This window comes from Chanodichthys erythropterus, chromosome 11 (genome assembly GCF_024489055.1).
Source record: "Chanodichthys erythropterus isolate Z2021 chromosome 11, ASM2448905v1, whole genome shotgun sequence".
NCBI classification, from domain to species: Eukaryota; Metazoa; Chordata; class Actinopteri; order Cypriniformes; family Xenocyprididae; genus Chanodichthys; species Chanodichthys erythropterus.
In genome coordinates, this window is record NC_090231.1 from 6,551,012 (window position 1) to 6,564,817 (window position 13,806).

Consider the following 13,806-nt stretch of genomic DNA (forward strand, 5'->3'; position numbering starts at 1 on the left):
GAATTTTGACGCTCTCGCCGGCGGTGGTGTGAACGCACAGTAACGCACATGCAGTGGCCAAGTAAGTCCACAAGACCGAAAGTGCACATGAAGTTCAGCATTTGGGACACAGCCTTAGTTTTTTGAACAAATCTCTAACCCTAAGTATTGAAATTCATCACATAACTCCTCCAGCACTATTTGCGTCTATATACAGACTTAAACTGAGAGAGGAACTTTGCTCTGTGGAGCATTCTGAACACCCTACACTCTTAAAAATAAAGATTCCATAAGCAAGTTTTTACACCGATGCCATTTTTGGTTTCCCAAAGAACCTTACAGTGAATAGTTCCATCATTTGAACCATTACTTTCCATTAAAGAACCATTAAATTAAAGAATATTTTAATAATCTAAAGAACCCTTTTCCACTATAAAGAATCTGATGTGGAATGGAAAGGTTCAATGGATGTTAAAGCTTCTTTATGGAACCTGTATTAAAGATTATTGTTTCTTTTATTTTTGTCATTGTTTGTAATTCCTTTCCAGGTTTGCCTTAGTAAGATGCCCAATTTAATTTTTTCAGTCCTAGTTTTTCTTCAGTTAGCTGCTTATTGATTTGTACACTCCTTCTGTTAATTAACCAATCACTGTAGCCATGTGATTGTGTATCTTTTGCTTGTGTAATTTAAATAAGATTTATCTTGATTGAAGTGTTTGTCATTCTGTTCATGTAGAAACCACACATTAGGTAATCCCTGCTCATCTGCTTTGCTCTAGCTGCTTCAATGGATTAATAATGTGGTCAAATTGAATTGTACTACTGGACTCTGGTGTTTTTACAGACACCTCTGCTGGAATCAAGCCAGACCTCCCTTATAGAACCATTAATGCCAATAAAAAAACCTTTATTTTTAGGTGTACATTGGCATAGCAAGTGTCCAGAACACCCTAGCAACACCAGTCAGGAACCTTAGGAACCACACAGCAGTGGTCTGGCAACCACCCATAAAACTTTAGCACTGGTACAGACAAACACCACTCATTTTGTCATAAAATATAAATGCAACTGGTTGTCATTAAAGCTTTTCTTCATTTAGAAAAATATACCTTAGAATTGCTGCCTCACATAATGCTACATTACCTCCGTTTAAAATGCAAATCAGCATCCAGGCACCTACGAATGATTCATAGCTCGTTAGTGCTAAAGGTGAGGCATGTTGTATTTATACATCAGAAATGTAAATCCTGGATTGAAACCTGAAATCAGCAACAGATGGAGTCCAGCTGTAATTTCATCAACTTGATCCATTAGAAATAAAGCATGTTGTACACCTGTCTCAGAGTAATTACATTTATTCAGATGTTATGTGGGTGTAGGAACGGCAGGAAAGAATCAGTGAAGCGTAAAACAGTATGTTTACTGACTCAAGCAGTCATGCTGAAAAGTATTGTAGATGTGGTTTCTCTAATTGTTATTATAGTGTTTGAAATAATTTCATTGGTTGAATTCATGGTTGTACTCATACTCTTTATTCTTGGAATAGAAGGGCAAGGTAATAGTAAGACTTTTGGTTTTTCGGCTTTTCAGGGTTCTTTACTCAAAGCCTGTCTCTGAGATTAAAAAGAAAGGTGTCGATCAATGCCTGGAGAGCACATCTGAGACAGTCTGCTTTATTAAATGTTCTTCCATTAAGCTCTATGTACTTGTGCTGTAGATCATTTAAACAAAGTCATTAATCATGCCCAGGCATGGGTGTTGGGAACAATGGAGAGACTAGAGAGAAGATTATGGAGAAAACCGCCATGAACTTGCGCACAGCCTGAGAGAGGCTTTTCATCACATGCTGAAGTGAAACGGGCACAGAGCCTTTTGACTGATATTTGAATGATTCACAAGGTTTAGGTTGTGCATCTGTATAAACACTGTTGATCCATTGCCTCTGGATCACAACAATGCCATCCGGACTCAGTTCTATATTTCTTTGCATCCAGCAAGAAAGGTCTGATTAACAAACAAAATGTTCTTTTTTTTCAGTTAGTAAGGATTACTGATATGGAAATGTAAACGAAAGGGATGAATTTATTTCGCAGTAAAAATGAGGAGGGAACACTATTTTTAACAATATTGGGAATTAATATTATTTCTGTCATGACAACTCTCTGAGAGATTAGCATGGTAATGTATATGGCGATGTTGATGAATTTGCTCTTGGCGGAATAGATCTATTACGCTGCTGCAGAGCAAGTAGCGAGACTTGCTACTGCCAATACATTCACAGACGCTGCATATTGCTAACATCAACACTACTGGTATTTAAATGTTGATCCACAGCTCATTGGCTACTGATGCAACAGCAACCAATCAGCCTGTGGCATCTAGAGTTTCATGCCAGAACTTGGCATTTATATAGAACTTTGCATATATACTACCCGGCCAAAAAATGTCACTGTTTGGATTTAAATAGGCAAATGCTTAACAGTTTATGTCCGGATCATTACTGCAGTGATTATTATGTTTCTAGGGCTATTTCTAGTATCATTCACGATACAGTGATTCTGGATCGATTCTGATATTTTCTCTCTTGAATCGATTCTGAGCTTAGTTTTAACTGCAGATGGCGCTCCAGGGTAGTTTTTACCAGCACACTCAAATGCTCACAAAGAAGAGTGCTGGAGAGTGGTTAAATAAACTTGCACCTCAGCTCAGAATGCTTTTATGACATAAGATTAATTTAAACACAGCCCACTGTGAACACCCTTGTAATTTAAGTGCTATGTGTAAAGGAACTGCAAGCAGAGTATGGCTGTTTCTTAAGCACATAATGCTATCTGCTGTTAAAATCTAAGCTTAGAATTGATTCGAGAGAGAATCGCGATACATTCGGAAAATATCAGAATCGCTCCAGATTCTTTGTATTGCGAATCGAGAATCGATGTATTGTCCCAGCCCTAATTTCTAGCATGTTAAATGTTTGGCAACATTTCTTCTAACCCTTATTGATGGAGTGTATAGCTTTTTATTTCTTAAAACAACCATGTAGGAAAAGACATCATGGCCATATTCCAGGATGACAATGTCAAGATTTATCAGGCTTAAACTGGGAAAGAATGGTTGGGGGGAAGCATGGAGAAACATTTTTCACACATGAATTGGCACCTTAAATTCATTGAAAGTTTTTGGGATGTGCTGGAGTAGACTTTACAGAGTGCTCACCTCTTGCATTGTTAAAGGATATCTGTTTAAATATATCTATTTAAAGGATATCTGTGTAAAAACTTAAAGGTGCCCTTGAACCAGTTTTTACAAGATGTAATACAAGTCTAAGGTGTCCCCTGAATGTGTCTGTGAAGTTTCAGCTCAAAGTACCCCATAGATTTTTACATTTTTTTTAACTGCCTATTTTGGGGCATCATTAACTATGCTCCGATTCAGGCTGCGGCCCCTTTAAATCTCGCGCTCCCTGCCCCCCGAGCTCTCGACTATAAAACAGTGCATTTACAAAGTTCACACAGCTAATATAACCCTCAAATGGATCTTTACAAGATGTTCGTCATGCATACTGCGTGTATGCGTCGGATCATGTGAGTATAGTATTTATTTGGATGTTTACATTTGATTCTGAACGAGTTTGATAGTGCTCCGTGGCTAAAGCTAACATTACACACTGTTGTAGAGATTTATAAAGAATGAAGATGTGTTTATGAATTATACAGACTGCAAGTGTTTAAAAATGAAAATAGCGACAGCTCTCGTCTCTGTGAATACAGTAAGAAATGATGGTAACTTTAACCACATTTAACAGTACATTAGCAACATGCTAACGAAACATTTAGAAAGACAATTCACAAATATCACTAAAAATATCATGATATCATGGATCATGTCAGTAATTATCGCTCCATCTGCCATTTTTCGCTATTGTTCTTGCTTGCTTACCTAGTCTGATGATTCAGCTGTGCACATCCAGATGTCCTGCCCTTGTGTAATGCCTTGAACATGAGCTGGCATATGCAAATATTGGGGGCGTACATATTAATGAGCCCAACTGTTACGTAACAGTCGGTGTTATGTTGAGATTCGCCTGTTTTTCGGAGGTCTTTTAAACAAATAACTTACATAAGAAGGAGGAAGCAATTGAATTTGAAACTCAATGTATGTCTTTTCCATGTACTGAACTCTTGTTATTCATCTATGCCAAGGTAAATTAAATTTTTGATTCTAGGGCACCTTTAACAGGTTCACTTCCAGCAAGGATAAACAGTGTTGTCGTCACATGATGTCCAATGTAAAATCTGGGTCCTGAAGCAGAACCAGTGATTCTCAACTGGTTTTAGGCATCATTCAGTGGTGGGCTGTGAAGCCCACCCTCAGTCAAAGGGACCTCTTTGGGGAAATTAGTGACCTGAAGACGCTGTGTAAACCCAATGGTCAGTAAAGTAGCAGGGCCTCTGCTGTATTACATTAACTGCAGTGCGACTCATTTGTAAAGTGTCACTCTCTCCACTGCTGTAAACAGAAACATTAAATCTACCTGATATACTGTGCTGGACTGAGCTTGTGGCATTGTCAGGGTGTGTGTGGATCTAGAAGCGTGTATTCTTGTTTGCTTTTGTGTGGCTGTGCTCTGTCAGCGGCACATCGGTGATTTCTCCTGCTTAGAACATCTTTCACTTCTGTCCAGATTGTGTTTGTTTTAGCTGGCAGATAAGAAGCTTGCGGAATAGGAAATAAAGGCAGCACTGCATACCCTGGCAATTGCTGAATTTAAATTAAAGCATGTTTTCCAGCAGATTCTGACACTGATAATGGTGTTTCAGTGACATGTTAGGGGAGGCGAGGGATAATTGTAACACCTTTTGATTTTTTTTTCATTTGGATTTTAGGAATTTTTCAGAAAAGGTTTATAGCCTGAACTTTATTAAACCCGACTGACAGCAATAGATGTTTTTTTGTTTTCATTTTGCATGTAAATGCCTATTTTAAACATTTATTCTATTCATGTTTTGACATCAGGACTGACTGAAAAAAAAACGCTGCCTGGTTTACCTGCATTGCTGAGTGTTTATAATGTGTCCATTTATGATCATTATCATTGTATGAAAACACATTCACTATTGCTAATACCTAGGGTTAGTTGTTTGAACAAACCCTAAGTATTAAAATTCAGCACATAACTCCTCCCGCACTATTTGTGCTACGGAAATGACTGATACCTCAAATCATGTGGCTTGTTAAGGAGAGGTGTTCTATTACTTTTCCCAGAAATCAGACAGCAGTTTTTTTCCTGGTGGGCAATTTGGGTCAAATATGGACAAACCCAACTGCTGGGTTAAATGTTTATTTAATTTTTTAAACCAACGGTTGGGTTTGTCCATATTTGACCTGAATTTGGGTTGAAACAACCCAGCATTTTTTAGAGTCTAGCTGTCATTACAGTAAGTTTAGATGTCAATTTAACATACAGTATATGAATTAAAGTGGCCTTTGCTATGTTTCACCTGTGTCACTTGAAACGGGCTTTGAAACAGAAAGGGCCTCGGCTTGCGCTCGAAAAAGAGCCATGCAGATGCCAGAGTCTCCTTGTGAGTTCTTGTTTTTAATATTTATCATACAAGCAAGAGTGCTGTTTTCCCAAATATCAGCACATTTGCAAATGTCATATTGATTTTATGCAAGAACAATAAACAAGAAGTAAATATTAGGTGGTAACTTACATTTTAGAGTTGTTTTTGCTCTAGCAGAGCCATTGTGCATCTCAGAGCAACACAGTGATGTTTTGTAACTAAATGAATCGGTGTTTTTGAACTAATCATTCTAATGAATGACTCAATGATTCACTCATACCTGAACGGTTCAGCCGAATCATTTAACTGAATGATTCAATGACTCACTTGTTAAGACACTGAGTCGCCGCCACCTACTGGTGGTTTAGTTTCATATTTAAAAGTCTCATTTCATTATGGTTAAAGAGATAGAATGTGTAAATTATAGACTATTACGAGTAAAATATGAGATAACACTGTTGAATAGAGCAGAGATAATAAAGTAATTGCAGCTGCATTGCATTAAATGCTTGTCTGTTTTTTTTTTATATGGGGGCCTCCAACTTTAACACGGCATTGCGTCTTTACACTGAATTCTGAGCAGGTACAGACCCGCTTCAGAACAGCCATAAATCACAGACCCGCTTCAGAACAGCCATAAATCGGCTGTGTAAAGATGCCTCAACTGGTCCTCTAAAGGCATCTTTACACAGCCGATTTATGGCTGTTCTGAAGCGGGTCTGTACCTGCTCAGAATTCAGTGTAAAGACGCAATGCCGTGTTAAAGAAGACCTAAAATACGCCGGGTCTGACCCACCTCAGCCCCTAGTATCAAAGGCGAGTCTGATTCTGTTCTGGTTCAGTGTAAATGAACGCGAAATATAGCCGCTCTAAACTACGTCATTGCCATGACAACCAAAAGCATTCCAGTCAGCTCAGGCGGCGCGAGATTCAAGAAGCATGAAACGAAACATATAACTTAGGGCAAATAATAAAAATAATGTCTTCCAACAAGGGGCATTAAAGTAAAAGAGTCCTGTACTCACATCGTGAAGCAAACCACCAAAATAACAGCAGAGAATCGTCGTGTGTCATCAATTGGCTTTCGCCGTTTGTAATCTTCCTATAAGAGACTGTCGGGTCAACGCGCTGCTACATTTCTCTCAGATAAGGTAAATGCTTAACACAATCGGCGTCACTTTGATTGTGTACTGTTATATTATATTCCAAAAATCATCTCCTTGAGGATCTCCCACACACGACGGTCTGTCTGGTGATCTGCTGCTGCCTGATACACGCAAATGCTAGCATCATTTGTTGTTTGTCTCTTTGAAAAAAAAAAAAAATGTTCGACCTGTTTTAATCCTGTTGTGAACTACCCGGTGTAATAATGAATAATTTTGTTGCATCGTTCAATTTTATTTTATGACAAACATCAAAGCGTGAGATACAGCACGCAGTTTACTAACTTGTTACTTTAAATTTTCTTATTTTTTTTTTTGATTTCGAGTTATATTTAATTGTTTATTATTTAATTATTTTTAAATTAATTTTGTTAAAACTCTTAGTTTTGAAATACTTATGTTCAAAGCATTGTTTCCCGCGATTTTAATTCCTGTGTAAATGCGTTTATGCCGCTTCAGAACAGCATTAAACGTTCTGTGTAAATGCACATTTTTGTGGTATTATGCCGCTTCAGAGTTGGTTTCTGTGCCGCTTTTTCTGTGTAAAGATGCCTTAAGGGTACGTTTTCATGAAAATGATATGCTTAAAATGGATGAAACACCATAGACTGAACATGTAATACGCATGTCCATGATGTCATTGTGTTCACAGATTTGCGTTTTTGTTGTTAACACGGATACCATTTTCAAAAATTTGCACTTTGAGAACACGTTTTCAAAAGTTTGCGCTTTAAGGCACCCAAAACGCCGTTGTCTTGTAAATGAACGGCCAAAACGCATAAAAAGTTTTAAATTTTTATTTGAAAACGGTGTTGTGTAAACAGCCCCAAAATTGCAAAGGCCGCCTCTGAATAAGACCCCACACTTTTGAACTCTTTGTATAAATTATTTTGGGAAGAGAGGGTTAAATTGTGCTTGCTCATACCTGATATGACTATAATGAGTTATTGTGAGTTTTTTTACTGACGTCACAGTATTTCAGTGATCCCAGCTATCCCACAAACAAGCTGACTTTTGTCTCTGGTTGTTCTACATGGTATACATGATAATTATCTTTGTGTTTCCCATATGTTCTATGCATTTGACCTTAGAGTCTAGGGTAAAACAAATTGTTTTGCTAATTATTTCATAGAGTGGTTTGCAAGTAATCACACCCTTAGGCAATTTGTGTAACCAACACACACGAATGCCTCTGAGAGGAATGTTTCACGAGCGCTCACTGAACTATGATACATTTTTCAAAACTCCAGGGACCTTTCGTCGGGTTCCTGCCCCAGCCATCAAGCGGAAAAACACATATCCCCTGGTTGAATAAATTGGCGGTAATGGTGCTGTTTTCAATATTTTCTCTTTTTCTTTTGTAGACACATAGAGAATTGGACTGGATTGCAGATTCTTAAGGATGTTGACATGGAACTGTACACAGGACTCCAGAGACTGTGAGTATTCAAAAACAGATTCCATAGTGGTTATATGGGTTTTACTCTAAAGTCTGGTGCACACTGTACGATTTGGGTCATTTGAGATTTCTTTAATCATAGGGCAGAACATTGCTGACATTAGCTCAAGGGCTTGTGTGATATAATGTCAGTCTTGTTTGTCAATGAGGGTGTCAAAATGTGAGAAGATTTATCGCAAAGTCAACACAAAGTCAATCATGACTAGTCCTGAGATGTATATCGCACAGTCTGACATACAACAAGTTAGTTGATGTCTCCTTTGACTTTTACCCAAGAGACCTGACTGGGGTTACATCATACATTTTTTATTGTAATTTTGTAGATTTTGTAAATGATGGTAAAAAAATCACAATTTATACATTTGGGGCCAGATTTACTAACAGCTTGTGCCAGCGCAAACCCTCTTTTGGCATAAAAAAAACTACTGTCGGGATTTGCTAAAGACATGCAGTGCAAAATTAGAGCTGAAAAAGGTAGCTGACCTTATTGAATATGCATTTGTAGGAGTTTCCCTTACAGGCACAAAATTTATGAGAGGAGAGTATTTAAATGAATCACGCAAAGCGATTTACTAATATTTCCGCTAGTCAATTTACTGGTATTTACCATTATTTAATGCCTAAAAAAAGCATGCCTTAACCCATTTTGTGACATGGCTGCAATTGGAGGAGACGCCGCAGAGAACAGAGAGCGTGTGGTAGAAGGGAGAAATATATTTTCCACGTGTATTACATCTTTGGAATGTCAGAGGAAGATGTTATCCGTATATAACATGTAACAAATTGTGCCTGCGTCGACCCGCACCTGATGAGAGCATGTGCTGCTCTTGTTCGATTGCGTTGGTCATTATGTAAATGATTTGACTCCGTCTGTGTTCTTTAATTTGCGCGTCAGCAGTAGATCACACGCAAAACTTGCCACTCCCATCGGCGCATTTGTGGAATTGTGCTCTCACTAATTTGCCCCGTTTGGTAAATCTGGCCCTTATATCGTAAAGGTTTAATTATTAAAAAAGCTTTATTATCTTATATATGAAGAGTTGGGTTATATTTTAAGTCTAAGATTTTTATATACCCAAATTATAGATTCATGAGACCAAAGATGGCCCGTTAGATATACAAAAGACGAATTATGTATCATGTTTAACCACTACAGAGACATCAGAGCCAGGGGGAATCGTCAGAAGGATTAGCCGAGGTAAAGCTGTTCTCAGCGGGATACATGAGGGCTGAGCGCCCAGTGATTGCCTGGAACTCTGAAAACGTTGGATAAAATTTTCAAATAGGCGCTATTTTGTATCAATAAACCACAAATTTGAGCTTCAAACCAGTACATTCTCTCCTGAAAAACTCTTAAAACTACATATCATGACACAATAATGGTAATATGTTTAAGTTACGTGGGTTTTCTCCTTCACTATTGACGCTTGCTGTTAGTGCGAGATGCATTCTGGGATACCTGACTGTCTCAAGACTGCACAAGTCACCTCTCGATGCATCCTCGATAAAAGGAACAGATCAAGAACACATCCGGGGATTTAAACTGTACTTGGCTAGATGCAAACTTTGAATTGGAACAGTACTTGGGCAGCGACTGATGGCACAAGTACAGACAAGAACGCATATTGAGAATCGGCTCAAGTATTTGAAGGTTAGGAAGTGAGCTCATTGGCTACTGATACAGCATTAACCAATCAGCTGTGCTCTATAGAAAATTATGTGATTGCAAGCAGATTGAGTTAAGGATCTATCAACCTGTGCCATCTTTTTCTATAAGATGAAAAGGTCTGGTGGGATGAAACTGACTAGACGATCTGCTGCGGATCCAGACCTCCCACAGTGTTTCATTACTCCCACTTCTGAGTTTCCTTTCACCTCTTCCAAGCGCTCTCATCTTTCTCACCCCCTTCCTCTTCATCGTAATCTCAAGACAGTTTTCCCCTCCACTCCTCCTGATCCTTCAATAAGGAAGCCAAGTGGACTATTCCCAGCTTCCCATTTGCATTTTTCTCATTAACATTACTTTCTCTTCTGCTGACGGTGGGCTCTCCTGGTCCCACCCACGTCTGGGAACAGCACTGACCTCCAGGCCTCTAAATTACCCTCTGAGGTTTCACTAAAGGTCATTCAGCTTTAAGCACAAACATCGTAGATAGCGTTCTTACATAAGCAAACACGTGAATGCAAGACCTGTCTGTGGAGGTTCGGTGTGAAATAGATGAGTTGAGTCATACAACATCTCAGCCCACCTGTGGGCAAGAGGATAGTTTGTGCACCGATATTATGTTGACTTAACAATGATGACTCGCTGTACAAACTATTTTCAAAAGTTCTGTCCTGATTTCTATCTATCTATCTATCTATCTATCTATCTATCTATCTATCTATCTATCTATCTATCTATCTATCTATCTATCTATCTATCTATCTATCTATCTATCTATCTATCTATCATACTAATTTCTATCTATCTGATTCCATCCATCCATCCATCCATCCATCCATCCATCCATCCATCCATCCATCATACTAATTTCTATCTATCTGATTCCATCCATCCATCCATCCATCCATCCATCCATCCATCCATCCATCCATCCATCCATCCATCCATCCATCCATCCATCCATCCATCCATCCATCATACTAATTTCTATCTATCTATCTATCTATCTATCTATCTATCTATCTATCTATCTATCTATCTATCTATCTATCTATCTATCTATCTATCTATCATACTAATTTCTATCTGTCTGATTCCATCTATCTATCTATCTATCTATCTATCTATCTATCTATCTATCTATCTATCTATCTATCTATCTATCTATCTATCTATCTATCATACTAATTTCTATCTGTCTGATTCCATCCATCCATCCATCCATCCATCCATCCATCCATCCATCCATCCATCCATCCATCCATAATACTAATTTCTATCCATCTATCTATCTATCTATCTATCTATCTATCTATCTATCTATCTATCTATCTATCTATCTATCTATCTATCTATCTGTCTGATTCCATCCATCCATCCATCATACTAATTTCTATCTATCTATCTATCTATCTATCTATCTATCTATCTATCTATCTATCTATCTATCTATCTATCTATCTATCTATCTATCTATCTATCTATCTATCTATCTATCTATCTATCTGATTCCATCCATCCATCCATCCATCCATCCATCATACTAATTTCTATCTATCTGATTCCATCCATCCATCCATCATACTAATTTCTATCTATCTGATTCCATCCATCCATCCATCCATCCATCCATCCATCCATCCATCCATCCATCCATCCATCCATCCATCATACTAATCTATCTATCTATCTATCTATCTATCTATCTATCTATCTATCTATCTATCTATCTATCTATCTATCTATCTATCTATCTATCTATCTATCTATCTATCTATCTATCTATCTATCTGATTCCATCCATCCATCCATCCATCATACTAATCTCTATCTATCTGATTCCATCCATCCATCCATCCATCCATCCATCCATCCATCCATCCATCATACTAATTTCTATCTATCTATCTATCTATCTATCTATCTATCTATCTATCTATCTATCTATCTATCTATCTATCTATCTATCTATCTATCTATCTATCTATCTATCTATCTGATTCCATCCATCCATCCATCCATCCATCATACTAATTTCTATCTATCTGATTCCATCCATCCATCCATCCATCATACTAATTTCTATCTATCTGATTCCATCCATCCATCCATCCATCCATCGTACTAATTTCTATCTATCTATCTATCTATCTATCTATCTATCTATCTATCTATCTATCTATCTATCTATCTATCTATCTATCTATCTATCTATCTATCTATCTATCTATCTATCTATCTATCTGATTCCATCCATCCATCCATCCATCATACTAATTTCTATCTATCTGATTCCATCCATCCATCCATCCATCCATCATACTAATTTCTATCTATCTGATTCCATCCATCCATCCATCCATCCATCGTACTAATTTCTATCTATCTATCTATCTATCTATCTATCTATCTATCTATCTATCTATCTATCTATCTATCTATCTATCTATCTATCTATCTATCTATCTATCTATCTATCTATCTATCTATCTATCTATCTATCTATCTATCTATCCATCCATCCATCCATCCATCCATCCATCCATCGTCTTAAAGGGATAATTAAAAAAATGAAAATTCTGTCATCATTTACTTGTTTCAAACCTGTTTGACCTTTTTTCTTATGCAGAACACAAAACTGACCTTCAAAATATCTCTTTTGTTTTCCACATGAAGGTTTGAAATGACATGATGGTAAGTGATTGATGACAGAATTTTATTTCCGGGTCAACTGTCCCTTTACCGATGTATAGTTCTTAAGGTGTTTAAAGTACAAAAGGCCTAAATACCATTTGAAGTGGTAGGCTTTTTAAACATTTGTAAAAATTCAGCCCAACTTTTCTAGTTCAAACATTGGAAGCAACCATTGACCTGCTCGTAGTTCACTAGTTCACCAAATTTGCAGCAGTACAGGAATGAAATATCTGCCTACACTCGTAATCCCACCCCCACAAGTTCACGCGTGTCACGTGAAGGACCATCATGAGGCTTTCGTAATAAGGCCCCTTGCATTTGTTTTTAGGCTTTTAAGAGCTGAATGTTTAAGAAGAAAAATGGTATAAACGTGGCCAACATCCTCCTTATTTCTTTCTCATAATAGGGACGGATAATTGTATTCCTAGAAATAGTTTACTATAGAGCCATCATCATAATAAAACTAATTCTGTACTGATTACTGTTCACCGGATAAGGGTGTTGTGAGTGTAATCACTTTTTGCATTAAATTCCTGTAATGAAAAGGATGCAGTCATTACCAATTAATGCCACCGAGACTGTGCACAGAGTCTTTAGGATGCACAATTCATTCCAGCTGCCGCTGCGGCTCAGCGCTGTGAAATTGGGGACCCTGATGATACCATTATTCTAATGACACTCTCTGAAGAGATGGGAAAGATGGCAAACTGAGATTGCTTCTGCAGTTTATCATCATAAACGATGTATATCAAGCTGCAAGGCTCTAATGAACTGTTGGCTTTCTCAGGTTTGAATGATCGACTTGCAATGCCAGGTGCAAATGACCAACTCAGTCAAAATTACCAGATGAACCGCGCTGTGTGGAGGCTGAAATAAATGTTGGTGGTCTTACCTTGGGAAAGTCATTTGCAATCATCATTGCTGGATTGATGCTGGTCATTTGTGACACCTATAAGATGTTAGAGAGGAACTGTGCATTTTCATATAGTAGTCTCTCTCTTTTTTTTCAGGACAATTATGAACTGCAATTTACGGACAATCCAGCCACGTGCATTTGCACAGAACCCTCACCTCCGCTACATGTGAGTACAATGTCATCTATAAATGTGTTTGTGTCACGAAGGACACATCATTCTCAGAATGAATCGTTTAAGTGAATGAATCATTCTTGTTTACTTCCATGAACTTGTAAACATTTGCTATGTTTCCATGCTCCTATTTTTATGCACATTTTGAGATATCGAATCAAAAATTGCTGGATGGAAACGTCAAGATGCG

The 13,806-nt window shown here is 37.7% G+C and overlaps 1 protein-coding gene across 4 annotated transcripts in view; it reads left to right on the top strand.

Moving 5' to 3' along the window:
• ntrk3b (neurotrophic tyrosine kinase, receptor, type 3b) overlaps window positions 1–13,806 on the top strand; it is a 165,424-nt gene that overhangs the window by 17,024 nt on the left and 134,594 nt on the right. For all 4 annotated transcript variants that reach the window (XM_067400335.1, XM_067400336.1, XM_067400333.1 and 1 more), the window contains exons 2-3: window positions 8,074–8,148; window positions 13,539–13,610. In XM_067400335.1, the coding sequence (XP_067256436.1) occupies window positions 8,074–8,148; window positions 13,539–13,610 (147 nt within the window). The remainder of the gene's footprint in view (window positions 1–8,073; window positions 8,149–13,538; window positions 13,611–13,806) is intronic.